We start from the raw sequence: 25,051 nt of genomic DNA on the forward strand, positions 1-25,051 counted from the left end.
ATAACTATTTTAACGCTAATATCTCAAATTTTAGGCTAGAATCTCCAGAATGTACACTTTGTAAGCTGGACCGGAATCTACCCGCACCGAGAGAAACAACACAACACTTTTTTCTGGACTGTCCCGTCACCACAAACTTTACAACAAACTACTTCACAGAATTTCTACAGAATATGGAATTTAATTTCGACTCAAGCTGGCTGTTAGTAGGAGTCCCAAAAACGCTCACCAGTAATATTATTAATGTAGTTAATATTGAAATTACACTTGTGTTATTTTTTATCTTTCAGTCAAGACTGAAAAAAAAGCTCCCATTAAATTCAAATCTACTTGAATTTATTTCCTTTCAAAGAAAATTTTTGTTTAAAAACAAAAATTATAGATTAGGATATGAAAAATTAACAACATTTCAATTTGACCCGGGATAAATGTCATGTTTCGAGTATAGAAAGAAAACTACCTGCAAATGAGGGCATTTTTAAAAAGTGTTTGTTTATTTAAATTCGTATGTAATATATATATACTATACTCTACACTTACACAACAAACACACCAAATCTTTAGACACACTTAAGTATTTCACCTCAACTTCATCTCACCTGTAAAATCTACAGGTGGGTATTGATAAATAAAGTGTAGTAAAAAAAAGAATGATCCCGAGGATAATTATTTCTTGTGATTCTTAACTTTAACCATATGAATTTAAGCCTGTTTTTCATATGGTGACGTTTAGACCTTCAAGAAAAATTACCTCATCCAATAGAGGGTCAGTAAACAACCTTAACAATAATCTTGAGGTGGAGCTTTTGGTGATCTGCCCATTAAAGCATTCTGCAGTTTTCATTTAACAGGCCACACTTATTTATCCCTCCTTAACAATTTTAAGTTCAGCTGTGTATCCATTATACACATTTTTATATTAAGTCCTTATTTAATATTGTTATAATAACTCCTATAATTCATATGTTAACTTTCTATGTATATAGTTAAGACAAATAAAGAATCAAATAATAATAATAATATCTTTTTGCAATGCCCCCCCCCCCCCCCCAACCCCAATATTGTTGTACAAAGCTCCTTGTTTATGTTAAAGGGGGGGGGGGGGGTTTATTGCAACAATCTCATAATCAGTGAGCAAATGGCACTTAGAATTTGAATTTCGATCTGAAATTTTGCATGAGTAATCCTTGGTAGGTCTATTTTTCCTAAATCGAACAAAAAGTTGGAAAAGCAACGGCTAACAGTTGGTGGCCCATTTTTTGGATATCTAAATTGCAAATTAGTCACAAAACCTATATCCACATAATACTCTTTTCCACTCCAAAATGCTATCAACGGTTCTAGATGGTAGCTGTTGGTACTAGAAGTTTTAAAAATGGTTATTGCTATCATTTAACATGAAATAAACCAAAAATATGTTTTAAGAAGTTGATTCCTATGTAATTGATGATGGATTTACCCTGAAAATAGGCAAAAAACGGCTAAAAGGCTGAGCTGCCAGCCGTTACTTTTCCAACTTTTTGTTCGATTTAGGGAAAATAGACCTACCAAGGATTACTCATGCAAAAGTTCAGATCGAAATTCGAATTCTAAGTGCCATTTGCTCACTGATTATGAGATGGTTGCATTAAACCCCCCCCCCTTTACTTCTCCGATCCAATAAAAAAAACTGGTAAATCGATAATAGACATGATCAGACTTAAAGTACTGTTTATATAACACTAATTTCTTTATTGATCAATGAAATTATTCATTCGAAATTTATCATGAAATTATGCAGAATGAAAATCATTATTCTGCAACACTAGACCTGGATAATCTTATTTGTTATTTTGATCTTTTTTTTTACAAATATGAAATAGTTTTCAGTTATGAGAAAATGCAATTAACACGAATTGAAAATAAAATTTTCTGAAAATCAGTATTCCCTGAAAAAATCTTTAAAATTAGAGGAAGAAATATTCCATGATTTTAATAGGATTTTGTACCAAAAGACAAAATTCATCAGCATCATGTCTTATTACAGTTTATTGTTTTTACTGAATTCTAATTTACAATCACCTGTTGTTGTAGTCATTGTGGAAGTTGCAGTAGTGGTTGTTGTTGGAGAAGTAGTTGTTATCATAGAAGTCACAGTAGTTGTTGTCATTGGGGAAGTTGCAGTAGTTGTTGTTGTTGGAGAAGTAGTTGTTATTGTGGAAGTTACAGTAGTAGTTGTCATTGTGGAAGTTGCGCTAGTTGATATCAAAGGTTTCTAGAAAAAAAACAAACAATTGATTTAATACCTAATCCTACCAATAATCTAAGACAAGACTTGTTAATCTATAAATTCAAAATATATGATGTGTAAGTGAAAATTCAGATAAACACACACTTGGGTGCATGGGTGAGAAAAGCACGACAATTTTTAAACCTTTGAACGTTAATTATAAATTTTTGTAGGGTCTATAAATGGGGGGGGGGGGAGGGGTGAATGAATTTGTCAACATTACTAAGAATATTTTGCAATGAAGATGGATAAATCCCTCCTTGGAAATGGTCCATCTTAGTTGTTTACATCTTATGAAATGTATGTCTTCTAAATTGTTTGTGTGTACATGTAGAAGATTTTTGTATGTTTGTGTATATATTTATTATGCTTGTGTTTCTTGGTGCTTTCCCTCAAAAAGCTTAGCAAGCACAATAGTTCTTTTTTTAAACAAGGAATTTTTTTTGCAGTACCTCTAGGTGCAGTACCCTTCCCCTGATAGTCTACCCTTTATTCAATATAACCTGACCAAAAATAAAAAACATTTGAATTACAATTTATTTAATAAAAGGGGGGTTGGTGGTTTCTGAGCAAGCCAGGAACTTTAAGGGAAATTAGCAACTATGCCCCTAGAGGCCTCTAAAAATGTTTTTTTTTTATATTTTAAATATATAATTTGAGAAATAATTTGTCTATTTTAACCCATTAGTGAAAAACCGGCTTTTATTGCCCGGTTCCAAAAAATCCCAGAAAAAACCAGTTCTCAGTTTCAGGATTGCATCATTCTCAGTATGAATCCCCACTACTACCCTTGTTTTCATTTCCCCCTGGAGCAGGCAGTTTTGCTTACTTCCGTTTGCCGGTATAGCTCAACAAAATTTGAAAACCAAGAAAAACGAGGTCATTTCAAAATACCCCTTCTAACTTTTTTGTTTATGTAGTAAAGTTGTTGATTTTTTTCTTGAAATTTAAAGTTTATTGTCAACTACATTCATTTGTGAATTGTTTTTATTCAAATTATTATTGTTTTTATGATTTTTGTATCACTTTTTTACGTGCTATATAGGTCCGCCTCGGCGCAAGTAAAGATACCTGCTAGTTTTATCGCCCTGCTCGGCGCGAGTAAAGATACCCGTCAACAGTTAGCTATCAAATTTTAAAACTCCTTGCAAATGGGCTTTTTTAACCGAAAAGGGTGGCACCTATAGCCAAAACACTAAATGTGATATAAATCGTTTAGTATCTTACTTGTAGCCTTATCAATTACATGAGGTTATGTAGTTTTCAATAATGGATCGTATCGTAGTATTAGCTACTCTAGAACTCACTTTGGACATTCAAAAATTACATTTTAAATTTTTTGGGCCAAATAACCGGGTATTTAGGACAAAACCGGGCTTGAATGTCGGGGGAAAGCACCAAAAAACGCCAAAAACGGTTACCTATGCCAAACGGTTACCTATGCCAAACGGTTTCTTTACTCGCGCCAAGCCGGGTGTATTTGCAACTTTCCTGTGCACACCACTAGAGCAAAACAAAAAAATTGGAATTCCGTTTTTACCATAACAAAGCTTCCCTGAAATTTTCAGCTCGATCGGTCCATAAAAGTGGCGCTCGGCACTAATGGGTTAAGATCAACTGTTTTTTATTCATTATTCTCTGACAGTGCAGAACTATTTAAATTTTCTTTTGTATTTTTGGTGATATCTCATAAAATATACAGACAGAAAAACATCCTGTTACTTTATTATAAGGATTATCTGCTTCTCTCTATATTAGTGAGCTTGGATTTTACAACAAATGGTTTTTCTATTTTTGACCTTGTCTTGTTACTTTTCATCATATTACCAATAGAAATCATCTATTCTTTTTGGAGATTTATTTCTATTTCTATTATTTTTTACCTTGCAATAAGAAGAATCCATGTCACTTACACACTCCCAAAAGGTGTTTGGTACCAAGGCTAAACAAAAATAACTAATAGTGCAAAATTCAAGTAAGTTGAAATTATTCATGAACACATTAAAAGTTTGGTTCATGACAGCTATGACAGTTAGGTAGGTGTAATTATTCCAGTTCACTCTATTGAACATACACGGGATTGCAAAAATCGGCCAAAAAGATATCTTTATATATAAAGATGAAATGTTAAAGGTCAAATTATTAAATACAGTTCCGCCTTTATAAAAAACGGTTCAACCTCCTAACTGTCTGAATCTGATTTATGTATGCTGTATACAATCTTATCTAGAGAAATTTAACTGTATACACATATCATCATAATAATCATAATAAGCCTCAGGCTTGTGCCAACAAATGACAAATTAGACCGGCAGTGTTTTACAATACCCACCACCCCTCCCCTTTTTATTTTAAAAAAGATTGAAAAAACGGAATGGCAAAGGCAAGCACATGGGGATATAGGGCAGTTATTGGCAAGAACATTTGACTTTATTTACTTATTATTTAACTATCTACTGCGCCCCAAGGATCTAGGGGTTTATATTCGAAGGGATATGGCAGACATACATTTTTAAACCATACCCAGGCTTTCAAGAAATAACTTCCTAGAACCTATAAGAAGCTTCACTATAAAGGAGGACCATATCGGTTCAATGGTTAGCAAGATCCTTTGCTACAGACAAAAAAGATTATTACTTTATATAATAGGATGCTTGGTGTTGATCATTGTATATATCATTCTTTGACTAATATGTCATTTGACTATATTGATAATAGAAATTGGGTATGATGTATAGATAAGGTTTTTTAATAAAAGATTCTAAAAATATATGCCATAATATATTTTAATCAATTTTGTGAGCTTTGCTTTTATGATTGTTTACATTCACTATTAAGCTTAAAAGTATTATGTAATCTAAATAGAATATGAAATGTTACCTTTTCCTTCAGAACATGCTTTCTCATCTAATAATATTTATAATTAGGTATGCAATGTTAAATTTATTATTTTAAAGCATTTAATATAACACTTTATATCTTATATAAGTTAAAATACTGAAGCTACTCCAAAACATCTAAATAGAATAGTATAATAACTTGACTAAAACTAAGAATGACTATTCCACACATTTATAGAATTGCAGATCAGATATCAATCTTTGGTCAAGCATTACCATAAACAATTTAGATACATTGATTTTATATTTATGTATCTTGCATATTATTGGAAATTATATTATATTGTTTCATCTATTTTAATCTTTACTTTACTCCTATTATAGACAGAAAGAAAAATTGATGCTCCACTTACACACACAACCAAACACACATGCACTAACACACATACGCACTAACACACACACACACACACAGGCACTACCACACACACACACACACACTTTGACACTAAAGTTTGTTGAATGCATAAATTCACATACATGCAGACACATACTCTTAAGCAGGGCATAGAGTACTTATTTATTTGTTACATAAACTTATATCATTTAATGTTCTTTTTTTTTTTTTTTCTTCATATTGTTGCTGTGCTACTAATATATGAAGATAGTTATTAATATTATATAATTTATGTTACTAAATCAATGATTTGATTGTTGAATCTAGTAGGGATTTGATGTTTTAAAATTTGTACAGTGGAATAGATTAGATTTAAAAATAATAACTTACTTATTAAGACTTTACCAGCATAACAATACCAAAAACCATGACAATTACCTAAATATGAATAGCAGGCTGTTAGCACTGGAACATAGAATAAATTTTTCTCATTATTTTGCATAATCCTATGAAATAAAAATAATAAGGTATTTTCTCGTATTCATTCGAATCCGGTGAATAGGAACCAGTTCTCATCCACACGAAAAAACTATGTCTAGCATCCTATTATATCCCGCTTTCTACGAATATAAAAATGTACAATCATAAGATTAAAACCAGTTTTTTAGCCTGTGACTTTAGCATCTCGTGTTAAAAAAAGGGTTTTAATCTAATAATTGTACATATTATATCTGCGAAATGCTATTTATAATACAATGTGAGAAAATTTGTATGTACTACACTTTTGTCTACACTTGGATACAGAGAGCACCTTAGATACTTGGTGCGCAGCCAATAGTTTGATATAAAAGAGACATGTTTGTATTATTGGTTATTTTACTAGCAAAAAATGAACTTTAAATTGTAATGTTTTATTAATCTATTGTTTTGTTTAGGTTTTAGCCAGAAATTTAATTTAAAAAAAATGTATTGATATTTTAGAAGGCTTTGAATTGGCAAATTAACAGATGGATATTCAGACAAATAAAAGCATTTATAACACATTTTAACTTATTACAAACCATAGGACAATGTATTTTACTTTATGATATACTAGTAAATTTGCACTAGAAACTGCATCTATAGGGGAAGGTGTGGGATAGGATTGTGTTTAAGTTAACCCTTAACGGTCGGGGGGGGGGGGGGGGGGGGCGTTGAACGCCCCCCCATCCGGTTTTTTCTATCTCATTTTCTGTGTGTGAAAGATAAAGAGCCCAAACTGCTTGACTTTTTAAGTATGGGTATGACACATAACTGAGAGTTGGAATTTTTGAATATCTCCATCATGGCGGGCACAGGATGCCAGCAAACCTGGCTGGGTCATCTAGGTAAAGAGCAAAAATATTTTTTTGACTAAAACAAAGCATTTTATCATACCAAAATACTAAAAAATCCTCTAGTAGTACATCCTTATATAAAATACAGGTGTTCAAGTCACTTTCAGGTTCCAGGTATGATCTTGCAGGTCCTGATCCTCCAGGTCTCCAGAAATCTTTAAAAGGCTCCTGTGGCCGTAATTTTTGACCTAGAGACTTCAAATTTTAAACTTAAGCTTTTCTTACATGTCTACATAACGTCTTAAAATTTCATGAAGATACGCCGCCGTTTTCCCGCCGACCGCCGACTGCGGCGGCTGGCAGCTGCCAAGTACAGCTGCGGCCGCTGAAACTTTTATTTGATATTTCTAATGTAAAATTTACATAAAAATAAACATTTTCTGGAAAAAAATTTTCTTCTAGCTTCAAAAATAAGAAAGTTACAGCCGTTTGAAATTTTTAAGTAAAAAAAGACCTAAAAACAAAGGTTGTTAAATAAAAGGGTGAAGGAAGCGAAAATTGACTTAGACTTATAAAAGGTCGGAAATTCATTATCAAACCATGGACTTGCACAAAAAAATTTAGCCCTCTAGCTCTAATAGATACTGAGATAATAAGGGGGGGCGTTGAACGCCCCCCCCCCCCCCCGACCGATTAAGGTGCGGCAAGGGGCCTGACTGTAAGGGGTTAAAGAGTTAAGACTCTAAAGGGCTATGTGTCACTTAGGTACTAGACCTCTCTCCACGCACCTTGGAACATACATACAATACTTAAGCATTGTGTTTCAGTTACTCTTACTCTTCTTTTAAAACATGGAGAATTTTTTTGATTGGGTTTGACCCCCTTTAAAGTTCAGACTACATACTTCTTCTTTGTATTATAGACAGATGTGCCCCCAGACTCAACAATATGCAAGAAAATTGCATAAATCCACCCTAAGATATACATACATGAGTTAAACGCATAGATCATTAACAGACATTTATGCTATTCTTTGCTGGAAACAAATGCTGTACTACAGAAAAACATAAAATATAAGCTTTGCTCACATCCTTTAGGAAATATACATTTACACATCGAAAAATTTCTATAAAGCACAATCAAAATGATGAACATGTTAGGGTGATCTTTTGCTTTAGACAAAAATTATAGAGTAGCTTATCATCTGAAATGGACAAATTATGTTTTACTTTGTTTTTTATAAAAGTTGCTTTGCGCTTAGCCATTATAAAAATGTGTTGGAGGGAAAAAAATGTAACTTATTACTAAACAAAGACAGTATTTTAGTGCAATTTTTGAGATCTTAAGCTCTATACAAACTTTATACTTCTACTTTATATTATAAGATGCTGCCTAACAACAAGGAAAAAAAAACATAAAGTTAAAGTTTAAACTAATGAAACTAAATAAACTCACATGGAAGGGGAAACCAATCAGAAATTCCATTTTGAAATGTTGTGCAGTTTCCATTGGTGGGTAATTCACAATTTCCATCTAAACACATGAATATATAATTTGACTGTATCTACTTCCTGAATCAAGAATAATACAAAACATAGAATATATAATGATATCGCAATTCACTTTATAAATAAACAATGATGATAACATTTCTAAAAGCTAAGTACAAAAATCTAATAATCTAACAATTTTGTATCCAATTTGTATAGCTGTCATTGGAATCATCATGCAAAATTAGAAATTAATAGGTTAATTCTAACAAATCTATTTTAATAATTATATAATACAAAAAATGTTGTTAAAAGGTTAAAAATCAGTATGTTTTAAATGGGATTACAGACTTTCTGGTAGCAATTATAGTGTTGCTATGCTTTCTAATTCGTAACTAACTGTTATAGGAATCATTATCAAGTTTGAAATTGATAGGAAAGTTCTAACATGCCTGAAAAGTGCTAATAGTTATAGATGGACCAACCCTAATTATAGAAAAGCTTTAAAGTTAATATTAATTTCATGATTAAATATTGAACTCTCATTTGATATGAAGCTGTTTGGATTCAGAATGAATGCTAGACATAAAATTATAAAAATTCTAAAATTGGTGATTTAGATGATAATTTATACCTATTTAAGAAAATTTCAAAACATTAAGTTCATAAAACAAGTACCTCATTTAACAAGAATGAAAACACGCTATAAAATCAGACAGTAGACAAACTAACATTCATAATCTTAAACTAAACTGCCTATGAATTTGTAATATAGCTTAAATACAGGATTCTATTTAAGGATAAACTTATGTTTTGATTATATTAATGCTTCACTTATAGCAATGACAAAGTTAAAGATTATCAGGTTTTAATTGGACACACAGACTTTTTAGTAACAATTATAGAGTTACTACACTTTCTTTATCATAATCTTTAAAAGGAATCATCATGAAATCTAAAGAAAAATTCGAAAATGCCAAAATCAACAATAAGAGCTGCCCAATTTAAACAGACAAATGGCCGGACAGACCCTAATAATAGAAAGGCTTTGTTTTAAAAAATGGTATATCACAAGATCAAACATCATTATCTTTAGATATATGTTTGGTTAAGATGGTATTGTGATAAATATGTGCAGTATTGAAATACTTTATTTCTAAAAAATAGTTTTAAAAACAAGGATGAAAACATTCATAAATGCAAAGCTCTGAAAGCAAACAAACAAAAACTAACACTTGTAGAGTGTAAGAATTAAAAAAAGTAGAAAATGTATAAATCTAAACAATATATCAAATGAATTAGTTGCAAAACTGTTAAATGTGGGATATTGTTTAAGTACATACTTACATTTTTAGGACTAGATTAAAGAGATGTTTCACTTATAATATTGTAATCATCTGAATAGGATAATATATACCTTAAAAAAATTTCTAAATCTGTTAAAATGCATAATATTTTAAATGGACTTTCTGGTAGTGATTATGGAGTAGCTAAGATTCCATACTTGTATGTAACTTTTATATCATGCAAAGTTTAAAATTGATAAGTCAATTCTAATATGGGAAAATCAACAAAAACAGCTGGAAAGACAGATGTAAAGACAAACTGTCTCTAATTATAGAAAAACTTTCCTTGAAAAACATTTTAACAAAGGTTTGCCTACTAAAATTGAAAAAAACTTAATTTATCATTCGATTTTTCAACTCAGTCATTTTGCGTTACAAGGGTAACACTTGACATAAAATCCAAATTAATTTAAGATCTTTTTTATTGAACTTTAAAATTGCAGCCTAATTTTATAGCGATTTTTTTTAGTGTAATCTATTGTATGTACTGCCTAACAAACTTTTAGGAAGGAGGTAAAAATTTAGCATTTTAAACAAGAAAAACAGAATATAAGTAAAATTATGCATGTCATAATAAAACAATTATATTGTTTTAAATTTGTAAGCCTTATTTACTTATTTAGAAGATGAAATTCAGGGATCTTATAATAATAATAATAATGTTTATTTGGTGCTGCCAGGTACCCCCTAGCTTAGGAGATAGCACATACAATACTCTAAATTGCTGCTATCTATTGACAATTTAGAGTTTACATTATGATGTTTAGTCTCATACAAAAATAAAATAATATAAACTAAGTTTAATTATTAACTAAATATAAATTGGTGGAATAAAAGGAAAAATTTTAGGATATGCACCAGGAGCTACAGGAGTACTATCTTGACCAAAATGGGGATAGTGTATTTGATTCCTGGAGCCCCTTTTTAAGGAGGACGAAAAGAAAAAAAAGAATATAAAACAAATTAATTGTGAAAAGGATAATTGAAACTTTAATTTAGTTAAATTGAGTTGTGAGGATAGTAAAAAAAGAAAAACACAAATAAACATTTATATTATGTAAGAGAAAGAGAAATCAGTAAATAATAAGAAAGATGGAGAAAAAAATAGATGAAGGAATTTAGAGAGAAATAAAACAAAATAAATCAAATATAAAAAATAATAAGATAGATCATTGTTGTATATAAGTTTAATACCATATTTTAAGTTTTAAAATATCATTGAAGATTAATAAGTAGAGATTTTATTTAAAAAGAAAGGAGGAAGAAAAAAAAACATAAAAAGGAAAAAAAGCAATACTTCAAGCCTTTGTCATTGTATTATTTTCCAAAAAACAGAAAATTTCTCAATTCAAAATAATATCTTTTTATAGAATGCCACTTTGATCTTTGCTCTATATTCAACCCTCCCCTCCCCGCCAAAAAACAACACACCCCTCCCTGCCAAAAAAAGACAACCCCCCCCCTCCTTAAAAAAATCACCAGGTTTTTTATGAAATCAATTTTTAAGATCTATATATGCACTCAGAACAGTTTTTCCAACAAAAAATCTTTAAGTTTCATACAAAATTGTTTTCTTGACATAACTGTGCTAAAAGTATACATAACCTCGTCATTATTATTATCATTTTCAGGATTAGGATTAGTATTAGGAATAATGATTTCATTCCATAACTTTGGTAGATCAGAGTAAGGGAATTTTTTAAAAGTCTCAAGTCTAACAAATGGAACATTGTACTGTTGATTATTTCTAAGAACTCTTGTTGTTCTTGTGCTATTTCTAATTCATAAGTTATCAAAAGAACATGGAAGCCTATGATTAACGTAATCAAACATAAATTGTAATTTAGAATAGACAATTTGTTGAGTTACAGAAAGAATTTCTAAATTTTTAAATAAGATTGTAGTATGTGCATTATATTTTGAGTTGGTAATTATTCTCAGTGCTTTTTTTTGCTGTTTTACAATTTTATCAAGAGTTGATGCTGCTGCACTTCCCCAAATTTGGGCACAATATGTAAGATGACTATGGACAAGTGAATTGTATAGAGTTTGCAATGCTTTTCCACCACTAATATGTTTAGCAGCATTTATAGCAAATAATGAGCGTGAAATCTTTTTATTTATCATATCAATATGATATTTAAAGTTAAATTTAGGATCTAGATAAACACCTAGAAATTTAATTGCAGGAGTTTCACTCCTTGAGTTTACATATGAAAGTTTGTGTACCAAATTTGGATCATTTTGGTTATCATTATTGTTATCAAGATTAATACTAATGCTATCAAAGTCAATTGTTGATTCATCTTTTGTAAATATCATAAATTTAGTTTTTGATGTATGTAGGCTTAACTCATTAGTTCTAAACCAATAAGTTATTTTTCTTAATTCAATATTAAGAATATTAATAATATCATGAAGGTTTTTACCCGAAATTTAAAAACTGGTATCATCAGCAAAAAGTAATGTAAATAGAGTAGTACATTTAGCTAAGTCATTGATATAAATTAAAAATAGTAAGGGTCCTAAAATAGATCCTTGAGGTACACCTTTGTTAATATATTTCATATCAGACTTTTCATTGTTGATGTAAACAAATTGTTGTCTATTTGCTAAGTAATTTTTAAACCATGTCAATTCTGTACCATTGATTCCAAGCTTAGAAAGTTTTGCCAGCAAGATTCTATGAGAACAGCAATCAAAAGCCTTTTGTAAATCACAAAAGACTCCAACTGTATACTTTTTATCATTACTATTCTTTACAATTTCATTTATTAGATGAAAAATGGGCTGTATGGTTGACTTTTTTTTCTGAAAGCCATATTGATGTTTGTAAATAAGGTTATTTTCATCAAGATATGCAGTAAGTTTATTTGCAACTATTTTTTCAAGGATTTTTGAGAAGATTGGCAGAAGACTTATTGGTCTATAATTAGACATGTTACTTAATAGATCAGATTCTTTTGTTTTAAGTTTGAAAATTGGCAAAACTTTGGCTATTTTGAGCTCATTTGGAATGTTGCCTGACTGTTGGGATAAATTTATAATGTAAGTGAGAGGAATAGCAATATTTTCAATGATTTTTTCACAAGTTTATTAGAAACACCTAGCATGTCTTGGCTTGATTTAGACTCTAGGCCATTTACAATTGTTACTATATCTTTAGGCTGAATATGAGTAAATGAAAATATGGAGTCAGATGCAGTGGTATAATAAGTACAGTCTCTATCTGATGGATTTATTTTAGATGTAATATCATCTGCAATGGTTGTAAAAAAATCATTAAATTTGTTAGAAATATCTTTCCCCTCCTTATAGTAAACCCCATCACTAAAAATTTTAGTTATGACTGAACTTTTGTCATTGTGCTTCCTTAATGCTTCCCTTAATATTGACCATGTTTTTCTCATATCATTCCTATTTTCTTCAAAAGATGTTTGAAAATACAATTTTTTCCCTGTTTTAATTGCTTTGTTATAGCATTTTCTATATTCATTGTATTTAGAAATGTTTTCTTGAGTTGGTTCTCTAAGTTTAATGTCATATAACTCAAATTTTGTCTTTCTAGATTTAAGTAAAGCATTTGTCATAAAAGGTTCAACTTTATGAATATTTTTATTTAGTTTAACTTTTTTAAATGGGAAATGTCTTGAGTATGACTCATTAAAAATACTATAGAATTTATTATATGCATCTTGAGTACTGTAAGTATTAGACACTGAACTCCAATCAGCATTTAACATATCTTGTTTAAAAGAGGAAATATTTTCCTCACTAAAATTTTGAGTTTGAATAAAAACAGGACCAGACTCTTTAACTTTGTCAAGAATAATAGTGCAAGTAGGGAAATGATCAGAAATATCTGCTGTAATAATAAATGACTCAAACTTATTTTTATTATCATTGGTATAAATATGATCTATGAGAGTAGCATGCACTTGTATGAGTGATCCTAGTTGGCATTGAGATTAATTATAAGAAACCATTTGCAAAGCTATTTTCAAGCAGTGATCTAGTTTTATCATGCTGCTCAAATTTTAATAGATCAAAATTTAAATCCCCAATAATATAGGAAGGATATCTGCGGCTATTTAGATCTGCTTGTAAGTCAGAGAACAAGTTGATAAAACTGTCTTACTGCTCACTTTCTGTTATATTAGGATGTTTACAATTTGATCTATAGACATTTGTTAGAAATATTTTATCATTTTTCCCAATATTAATCTCTAAAGTTAAACTTTCAATTATTTTTTCCTCAAATCTAGATAAAGCTTTTATTTCCTTGAATGCAATACCTTTTTTTATATATATACCAACCCCACCTCCATTAGATTGAGATCGACATTTGTATATGAAATCATACCCCTTTAGTTTAACATAATCATCATTTTTTATATTCCAGATTTCCCCTAAGCATATAATGTCAAGATAACAACCTTGCCTCAAGAATTCATCAACAAATTCTTGAAAATCAATAAATTTAGATTGAAGGCTTTGAATATTTAAACCAATAATTTTGAGACCTTTCTTTGATTTTAAGTGGTTTATAACTTTACAAATATCAAAGTATTGGCATTTCATATCAATATTTTCATATGGATTAAATTTCATTTGTCGTTTCATTATTTAAAATTGAGAAAAAATTACTGTTTAATTCAAAATTCAGAATCCTATTTTGCTCCATTTAAAAAACATTTCAAGGGATAAGACAGTGAATAATAAATATATGTAAACCCCTAATGATAATCAATTAAAGTACCCCTTTTAAAGATTAAAAGGAGTAGTAAAAAAGTTTTAAAAATGGTATATGGTACTAACCAATCAAGATTTATTAAGGCTACAAAAGTTCTAATAAGAAAATACGTTTATTTAACTTTAAAGCCTAATGTCTCATCCTTCCCTGGTGAAAGTAAATATTTTACCTGTTTTACAGATATCCCAGGGAATGTCAGCTACATACACACACCTTCCCTCTAGCCTTACATCTAATTATCAAAAATAACATATTTAATTTTTCAAATGTAAATAATAACTGGGACATAAAGTCTTATAAATGATTTTATTTCTATTATTGTCTTATGTTTTTCAATAAAGATTTGGCTTAAATGCACTGAAATATAAATAAACTTGAGAATTAATTCAGACAAAAAAGCACAGTTTTTATCACTATTATTTTTCTTTCAAAATAAGCGGACATGCTCTCTCCCTGTGATAAATGTGTAGGGAGACTATGACATGTGTATTAGTGAAAGATAGGGGTTACATTCAAATAAGATTTTTTTTAAAGCTTAGCTTTCCTTTATTTATTTATTTAAGTATGTCTGTTCTCAGGTCTATTATGGTATAGTTCTCATTCTTTAATTATCAATATTTAAAATTTAAGCTAATAGGATAAATAAAAATAATGTAAATATTTTGTCAAAACAATAAAAAATTCATTATATTTAAATCATGTTCATACTTTTTGTGTATTTTTACAAAGAAACTTTAATTTTAGGAGTGTAGGTTATTTATACAGAACTTATTATTATGCAATGTTTGAAATCAATAGGTCTATACAAACAGGCTTAGGGTTACAGAGTATTAGCTGTTTTACTCTCAGTAAATGCTCCATAATGGGTTAATAAGTTGTAGATAAAGTATATAAAAATAATGAAAAATAGTATTTAACGATGATAATGTAAGCCCAGCAACAACATTGCAGCTTTTATGTTGAAATATTCTAATAATAAATGATAATATTATATTAAACAAATCTACAAAAGTTTATCTTATTTAAGAGTTTAAATATTATTATGTAAAAAGTATGTTTATAGGAAACATTCAACAAATAATCTCCCCCCTTCCCCCATATATACTATCTTTCTAAGTCCCCCTCTCTCACACTCTTTGCTAGGTATAAAATAGTACATTTTATCACATCTATCTATCTATCTATTGCATAAGCAATAAATTATGTCTCGATTATAAGAATAAATGAATAATCAAGACAGCTACCTGACCCAAATGGCAGAGACACTTTCATCTGCTAGCAATGTTTTTTTTTTTGTAGGGACTCAGCTGTGTTTATATTTCCAAAGCTATCAACTGATTTAAGAGACCAAATGCAAATTCGGGACAGGGTACATGTCTTAAGGGGAGAGTTACATATAGCTTCTGCCCCCTCTATTCTTTTACTTTAATGAATAATCTATTAGTCATTAATTAACTATTACTTCTACTTACTGTTGCTGCCAGATTTTTCTAGATATTAATTTAAGTGAAAATAAAAAAGTTTACATGAGAACTTTCCAGTTGAGAAGTCAAGTACCCCTTCCCTCCCCCCCAGAAAGAAAATTACCTTACTCCCCCTCCCCTGCCATATCCTGACAACAAATTTTTGTATGTTAGAATTATCTGATTCTTCTGTTTTTTTGAAAACTGATTCCTATTACAACAAGGTACAATGTTATAAGTGAGGCATTTCTATAAACAAGTCCCAAAAATGTAAGTATGTCCTTAAGCAGTATCATCTATTTATGCAGTTTTGCAACAAATTTTCTTAAAATATTGTTTGTACTGATGCATTAATATTCTGCTAATTCAGTTCTGACAATCTACAAGTGTTAATGTTCTTTTGTCCTTCTATTTCAGAGCTTCGCTTTTATGGATGTTGTCATCCTTGTTATGACAAAAATATTATCAAAAAATCCTTTAAATAAAGTTACTCTCTGACACAATTTATCCCAAGTTAAATGCTATCAAATGGTGTTTTAGGGGAACCTTAACCACCCTTATTTGTTTTTAATTAAAAAAATTGGGGGACTTTTTTTGTTTGGGGGTGAGGGTGTCTCATCCTCAAAGAAAATATTTCAAAACTACTGCAGGAACAGTAAGTTTCTTAAGATTAGAATAAATCAGATTAGCAGTTACCAACATCTTGAGCTTAAGACAAATGAACAGATGTTCAATCAGACATCATTCTCCTTTGTTTTATAGATAAATATTAACAAAAACACATTTCTACATAAAATAATGTTTATATAAAAAATATAATTACATCTTCCTGTTCCACATTTGTAATTGTAAGTCTGAAGTTTTCCATTCGCACACCACCAGACTTTTTGACAATCACCTTTATAAATGATAAATTATTTAATAGTTTAAATATTAGATCTTGAATGATTAAGCAACTGTCAATATTTGGAGTAATTATACAAAGATATAGAGCATAAGGACAACAAATGTAAATTAATCCCTTTTCATTATAAATAAACCAACCAATCAAAATTTAATTAAAAGTACCCAAGATTGTTTGAGCCAATGAATGATTACAAAATCGTTCTTACAAAACTTTGTAGACCAGTTTTATTTATAATCCACTGTTCCCTCACTTAAAGTGAGTAGTAGAATATTCGGATCTACTGCAGTTCACGGTAAAATATTGCTGGTAACGAATATTGCTAAAAAAATATGAATTTTAAAGGCTGCTAGCTGCCAAACGGCTGAACGTACAGATCATGCCCGCACATAGTTTTTAGCGGCATAAAAAGGCCTACAAATAATCTGGAATAGCCATAAATCAATAATGCATAATTATTTTGCAGTGCAGAGAAATGTGCGAAAAAGACATATTTTACGCAGTTTTTCTTCAGTGAAGCTTTCCCTGTGTATATCTGGATCTTGGCTATTCCAGATAATTTGTAGGCCTCCTTATGCCGCTTAAAATAGTGTGCGGGTATGATCTGTACGTTCAGCCGTTTGGCAGCTAGCAGCCTTTAAAATTAATGAATTTTTAGCAATATTCGTTACCAGCAATATTTTACCGTGAACTGCAGTAGATCCGAATATTCTTAGGTTGATAAAATGTCAGCCATGGCCACTATCTTAAATTCCATAGAATTGCTATAGTAAACAATGACAATTAAAAATAATATGTCGGTTATATGCCATTTTACCATTTTAATTGAATTTATTAAGTTTGCATGTTAACAGAGTTCTAAGTTTGACATGGCACAAAAATACACCCTATTTGTAGTGTAAGCTCATTCCTACCCATGGACCAATATGGTTCTCCTTTACAATAAAGCTTTGTATAGTTCATTAAAAAAGAAAACACATTTTGCTGGAAGGTCCCCATTATTATTTATAATTTTTATTTTAAAATTAAAATGAATGCTCAAAAACCATTCTTACCCCCCCCCCCCCTATCTTCCCCTAAGTGCTCCTAGAAGCATCTAATTGTGTGCCTCTAGTAATGCATAAAATGATTTTTTATATCTGGGTGTAAAAGACAAAGACAATGCATTTTCAGTTTATTAGACAACAAGAAGGGAGATTAAGAATAAAGTCATAAAGGTTTTTATTCTTTATAACAAAAAAAATTATAAATGTAATATTTCATAATCCAAAATAGATTAGAAATGGTTTTATTGATCTTAAAATAGGCTTTACTGTAAGAAGGCCATATTGGTCTGTAGTTTATCTTTTTGCACACATACATACAGTCATTCAGAAAAACTAATATCAAGACATCCTGTCTCTTTTATATAATAATCTGTATATTTTAATAAATCTAAGCACATTATTTTATAAATTTTATAAATAATTTATAAAACTTACATGGCCATCTGTTGTAGATTGGCCAACCTTCAATATCCACAACATCTTGACAATCTGCATCCATAGGAGCTTGACAATACTCTGAACCTGAATTGTAAAAATTATAATCATATCTAAAAATTCAAAGGTTTCATATTCTAAAGAACATAGTTGTACCTGTGCTTCATTTTAATATCCTTCTGCTAGGACTTCCAATTAATAAATGGGGATTGCTACTCTTGCCCCCATAAGTTAGATATTTTTTTTACTTTAATATGAGGGGTTTAAACACCTCCCCCAATATTGTTTTACAAAGCCCCTTGTTTATGTAAATTTACTTCTAATATGCAATGGAAAAAAAGCTGGTAAATTGATTTAAGAAATAATCAAACTAAAAGTAGATACTTTTTCATATAACACTAATTTCCTTTTTGATAAATGAAATTATTAATTTAAAATTTTAAAATTTACTATCTGAGCTTTGTGTTTTTTTTTGTGTGAAATTTATCATATTATGAAATTATTATTCTGCAACACAAACACACAAATATAAAATAGTTTCCAATTATGACAATGGAATAAACACTAATTTAAAATAATATTTTATAAAACATTCCCTGAAAAAATCTTTAAAAATTAGAGAAAGAAACATTACATAAAACATGAAAAATTTTATCAGATTTTTTTCATAACATAAAAATATCAAAATAGATATTTTAAAATTGTTAGTAGTGGTGTTGGCCCATCCCTCCCTAGCCCAACCAACCCCCTTGGTCTATTAAAGGTTAAGACTTTTACCTGTTGCCAATGCAAAAAGCATGAATAGTTTAAAAACATTAGCCATCTTGTATGGCTAAATATTAACAACTAAATAATTGTTTTTATCTCTTGTGTGTGCTGTTTATTAGTATCATTATTTCATAACTTACCAAGGACAATAAATTACTTATGTAAACCCTAATAATCTTAAAAGTAAAGTTTAACAGTTATAAATCTATCTCAACCATAATGTTTAAAATTAGTTACTACTGCTCCTTCATAATGAAATAGAATTCAAAGTAAAAAATCTTCATTATCAATTGCCTCACCCAGTCAAGCAAATGTAGCTTGGTTATTTAAATCATAAACATAAAGCTACTTTGCCTAAAATGAACCATGTATAATTTTAAAGAGATAGGACAATAAAAGATTATTAATATTAAAAATTATTAACTACTTCCCATCAGAAGCAAAGCTTATAATTCTAAAAAAAAGGGACAAAATAAAAAGAAACTTTTAGTCAGGGGATATAAAACAAAACAGATACAAAACACCAATCTTCCAAAGCAGCAGAGTAATTCACATAACTCCAATGGTAATCAAATATTACCTGTTTCTCTGTAATTGCATCTAGTTCACAAACAACATATGATTAATATTTTGTGTTAGGATAGATTAAGCCAAGGTTGGAAGATCCCCAAAGTTTTGTATAGCTAGAGCCCTGTTTGCCTATAGCCTTTAAATATTTTTTTGATAAACTTAAAATAAAGACTAATTATTTTGTAAAACAAATTGTTTCCATTAACAATAATTATAGTCAACTACCATAAATAGCAGCCAAGAAAAACGTATTCTTATTTTTAATTTGTTTAGACATACAGATATTTATGTATTAGAGTAGCTTCATGACCAGGTAGAATAGGTTTAATTAACGTAAGCATAAGATAAGAAAATTCTTGGAAACTAGAGTTATAAATTATCTTCATATAACTTATCAGAATATTTTATATATTTTTATGTATATTGTAGCGCAACTGCTTCACAAATTGAAAGTTTAAATTCATTGTATTCAAATTTTGTCTGTCCATCCATGCATGATGAAGCAACACAATTTTTTGTATTTTAGGATAATGAGGAACAATAAACAATAAATTTATTTTAAATCCAATACTAAATACTAAAGAACATAATTACTACCCATGCATATTACAATTATTGGTGGACATGTTCAGACATGGATATTTTGAACCAACCAATAAAAAGTGTAATGGTTATTTTATATCAACAAAGATTTGATTAATGAATAAAAAAATGTATTTATTTATAAAACTTTGGGTACCTTCCAATATAGGACAATAAATTGACAATCCTTTCTCCCACAATTATTATGAACAAAATTAACCTTCTGCTTATCAAAATTTCTCTGTTAGTTTGATATAACCAAAAAAAAAAGAATTAGGACAACAAATGAGGAAACACCTTTATGAAACTTTTTGGGTATATTTAATGTCCAATGTCCCCTTCTACCCTATTATGCAAAAAAATATTTACATGAAAAATTCCTGTTTTGTCAGATCCGGAGGGACTGGGCCAACTATAATGAAAAAATGATTTTTATATTTAAAAAAAAATCTTTTTCATGTTTTTTTCTTCGAGCAAGGCTTGAACTGGTTTTAATCCAGCAGAAATAGAGCTACCATAACGGAAACTAAATTTGTAGTTATTACGCTGCTTATGGATGTGATTGTTCTTTTTTTGTAAGATGTTTTCTTAAATTCAATATTGATTTTATTATCTTATACAAATAAAAAAGTTATATGTTAAGTAATGCCTCCTATTGAAAACTATTTCTATGGGAGAAAATATTTGATATCAATAATAATAATACTGGTGTCTTCCTTTCTAACAAACTTATAATATTTCAAGGTTGTGGGGGTAGATACATCCCCTGGGTGGTGATTGTTCACACACCTACATAGTCAACATATTGAAAGGTAGAAAAAGCAAAAATAATAGCAAGCAAAGCAAACTTTTTTGGATGCCCCACTTTCATTTCAGGAAAAAAATAAATTTTTCGGCTGACATCACTCTTGGCTGTTGCGGGAGGGGAGGGGGGGGGGGTCATCATGGCCTTAAAGGTGAACATATAGAGGATTTATCCACCCACTTTCTACACTTATCTGCTTTAAATTTTATGTGAGGATAAGCTATCCTTGGATTGTATGCTGTCATACTTGTTAAGATGATTCCTTAATTTTTCATATTATATATACAGTTTTTATAATGTTTTCTACTCCATTCTTGATATGAAAGATAGCAAGGATAATGACATCCATTAGTAATCAATAAATTATTACTTGGATGTTGCATCAGATTTTCATGTACTCTGATAAAGTAATACACGCAGCTGGCTAAAATAATGATTTCCATCCTTCCTCTTTACCCCATCCCCTTACCTCCTATTGGATGAAAGAACTGACCAAACCTTAAGTAACAATGAAAAACAATCCCACCCCCTTATTTTCAATTAATAAAATTTAGATTGATGGTTTCACTGTTTAACTTTGTTGGAAAGTGCCGCCGAAATAGGAAAACTGGAAATTAAATGATAAAACAAAAAAAATTGCCAAAACTTATAGAGTAGCTCAGCTACTAAATATTATCCTCATTAACTTATAAAATGAATGTACACTTTTAGTTTTATAATCTTTAATCATACAAGTAAACAATAAAATATTTTTTTATCATTAACGCTAGAAATTTCCATTGACGTCATTATGTCAATATAAGGCCTTTTTATACTTACTACCTGCTGCGCCCCTAGAGTCTTACAAGGAGAACTTGAGGGAACTTTTTATTTTAGTTTTAAAAAGTAAAAGTAACATTAGAATATTTTTTTGGGGTAGAATTGTTTTTAAAATAAAATATTTCTTTAGCGATGCTTTGCTATAATCTAATGTAATGTCCATCCGTCACTCTACCTATTATTTATGTTTCAGCACAAAAAATTTATAACTTTATTGCACAATAACTGTTAGGACATTTTAGTATGGATTTTTGGAAGAAAATGTTACTTGAATCTTTATGCTAGCTTTAAATAGGAATATTCTACCAAACTTAAATCAACAATCAATTACGGAATGACAGAGAAGCTTTATTTCTAAACAAGGATGATGACATCCTCAAAAAGTGAGGCGGCGTTTTCTTTCAAAGTGCCTATTGACAGAGAGAGAGGGGACAATGTGATGTTTATTACACTAGTACCAAAAGTTTTTAATAAAGTTTTTTTTTATTCGTTGGCTTTACAACTTTGGGTACTTTTAATGAATTTTGATTAGATGGTTTATTAACCCTTAACAGTCGGGCCCTTTGCCGCACCTTAATCAGTTGGGGGGGGGGGGGGGGGGGGGCTGTTCAACTAGAGCTAGAGGGCTAAATTTTTTTTGTGCAAGTTCCCTGTGTTATGATGAATTTCCGACCTTAAGTAAGTCAAAGTCAATTTTCGCTTCCTTCACCCTTTTATTTAACAACCTTTGTTTTTAGGTCCTTTTTTACTGTAAAATTTCAAACGGCTGTATTTTTGTAGAAATTGTTTATTTTTATGTAAATTTTATATTTGACATATCAAAACATAAATTTAAGCGGCCGCAGCTGTACTTGGCAGCTGCCAGCCGCCGGTCAGCGGGAAAACGGCGGCGGATCTTTATGAAACTTTAATACATTATGTAGACATGTAAGAAAAGCTTAAGTTTAAAATTTGAAGTTTCTAATTCAAAAATTGCGGCCACAGGAGCCTTTTAAAGATTTCTGGAGATTTGCAGGATCAGGACCTGCAGGATCATACCTGAAAAACACCTGTATTTAATATGAGGATGTACTACTAGAGAATATTTTAGTATTTTGGTTAGATAAAATGCTTTGTTTAAGTCAAAAAAAATATTTTAGTTCTTTACCTGGATGACCCTGCCAGGTTTGCTGGCATCCTGTGCCTGCCAGGATAGAGATATTCAAAAAATTCCAACTCTCGGTTATGTGTCATACCCACACTCAAAAAGTCAAGCAGTTTGGGCTCTTTATCTTTCACACACAGAAAATGAGATAGAAAAAACCGGATGGGGGATGTTCAACGCCCCCCCCCCCCCCCCCGACTGTTAAGGGTTAAGGTGAGTGTCCAAATGTTTTATCCACTAATAATATTTTACAGAAAGGGTAATTTTGTGTATTAATATTGGGGATGTGCATCAATTTATCGGCCATTGTCTTATACCTTTACATAAATATGCTGATTTTTAACTTTTTTTACTTTTGTAATAATTATTCCTAGGTTTACAAGGTACAATGTTTTAAACGAGGCATCTTCATAATAATATCTCATCTCACTCCCACTTTAAACGCCCCTAGAGTCCTCTAGGGGCGTAGCCGGTAATTATATAGTTATAAACGTAATTAGAAATTCAAATGAAAAAGCAAGGTTATGCAAAGTTAACAATAAAGAAATGCTACGTGTTTAAAACTTGAACTTTAATGTGACCACGTTTCTCTAAAATACAAAGTAGAACAATGTCTGTCCATCTGTCCGTTTGTCCATCTGTCCGTCTGTCTGTCCTTCTGTCCGTTAGTCCATTTGTATGTCCCTCTGTCTATATGTCTGTTTGAATCTTAAGACCACTAAAACGATTGGGCTCTACTCTTCAGAGAATACACCAACTGGTCCTGTGATGATTTTAAGCTATTTTCATTTTCCCCCTATCACGCTAGTTTGTAACACATAATATTTATATGTTATAATACGTAGTTAGAAATCCCAGTGTATGTATATAGTATATAAGATAACAAAAAAAAACATTGCTACGTGTCTAAAACATGAATCGATATATTATTATATGGATGTTACACCAGATTTTCATGTACAGCAGCTGGCTAGAATATTGATACCCCCAATCAACCCCTTAACCCCTTAACCCCTTTACCCCTTAACCCCATTCCTATAACAGTTAGGTACGACTCTATAATTGTTACCAGAAAGTCTGTACGTCCATTTAAAACAAGCTGATTTTTTAATTTTTTGACAACTATTTTTTGAATGTTTTTTTTTTTTTTTTTTTTTATTTTTTTTTTATTTGATTCTTTATTTGTCTTTATCATTTACATACAAAGATTACATTTAAAGTTTATCAATATTATTTTAAAAGTCATTCACAATATTAAAAAAAAAAATGGATAAAAATTATTTATGTACACATATATTAAAGAATATCATATCAAAAATACATTGGTTATAAGAAAAGATTTTTACATAACAACAATTCAATGGATAAATTTTATTCCTACTCTGTCTGTTATTCAGCTCAAGTATGCTATACAGGGTAAATACCTAGGTAAGTGACCAGTCGATAATGATCCTTCATTAATCCTCTGGCGACTCTTAAACCTAACAGGGTCAGAGCTGTCTACTATCAGAATACCTGTCCTTGCCCCACTCATCTTAATTCAGTCTGCCAAGCACATCTTATATGTGATACACTATTTCTTTGAGGCTTTATTAATGACTGGGCTCAGGGAATACCACAGGATGTCTGACTTAAATTAAAGGGGCAATAACAAGGTAAGGGACCAGTCATCCTCTGGCAACCCTTGTACCTAACAGTGTTAATAAAACTGTCCATGCCCCTCCCTTACTTATTCATTCTGCTAATCACATCTTAAATGTGATCCATTATTATTTTATGAAGACGTAAATTATGACTGAACAAAGGAATTTTGAATGTTAATATTGTCCTATTACTCTGATTTTTGAATACTTGATTCCTTTTATAACAAAGTACAATGTTATAAACGAAGCATTTTATAATCAAATCTTAAAGATGTAAGTATGTTCTTAAACATTATTCTGTATATAAGGAGATTTTTAACAAATTTTCTTACAATTTTGTTTGAAATTATACAATATTATGATTATTCAGCTCTGACACCCCATAAGTGTTAATGTTCGTTTGTCCTTCCATTTTAGAGCTTTGCTTTTATGGATGTTGTCATCCTTGTTAAATATCCTTT

The 25,051-nt window shown here is 30.2% G+C and overlaps 1 protein-coding gene across 1 annotated transcript; it reads right to left on the minus strand.

The window, feature by feature from the left end:
- Nucleotides 1-1,340: 1,340 nt before the first annotated feature.
- On the minus strand, nt 1,341-19,090 carry LOC145314996 (uncharacterized). The gene is made up of 10 exons (XM_080155064.1): nt 19,037-19,090; nt 18,260-18,346; nt 16,698-16,772; nt 14,581-14,643; nt 8,278-8,355; nt 5,897-5,944; nt 5,150-5,176; nt 4,153-4,211; nt 2,062-2,254; nt 1,341-1,360 (listed from the first exon to the last, which is right to left on the minus strand). The coding sequence occupies exons 1-10, from the start codon at nt 19,080-19,082 to the stop codon at nt 1,341-1,343; spliced, it is 696 nt and encodes a 231-aa protein (XP_080011190.1). The 5' UTR covers nt 19,083-19,090.
- Nucleotides 19,091-25,051: the final 5,961 nt, after the last annotated feature.

The sequence above is a fragment of the Acartia tonsa genome, chromosome 3, assembly GCF_053477335.1.
Source record: "Acartia tonsa isolate MP-2025a chromosome 3, ASM5347733v1, whole genome shotgun sequence".
Lineage (NCBI taxonomy): Eukaryota > Metazoa > Arthropoda > Copepoda > Calanoida > Acartiidae > Acartia > Acartia tonsa.

Bases quoted from the DNA above. Each gene is read 5' to 3' on its own strand.
- LOC145314996 (XM_080155064.1), bottom strand. From the start codon at position 19,082: ATGGCTAATGTTTTTAAACTATTCATGCTTTTTGCATTGGCAACAG. The intron at 5,945-8,277 runs GTGAGTTTATTT...ATTCATATTTAG, and splicing joins TGATTGGTTTCCCCTTCCAT to GTAATTGTCATGGTTTTTGG. The intron at 1,361-2,061 runs GTGATTGTAAAT...TAAAACTTCTAG, and splicing joins CACAATGACTACAACAACAG to TACCAACAGCTACCATCTAG.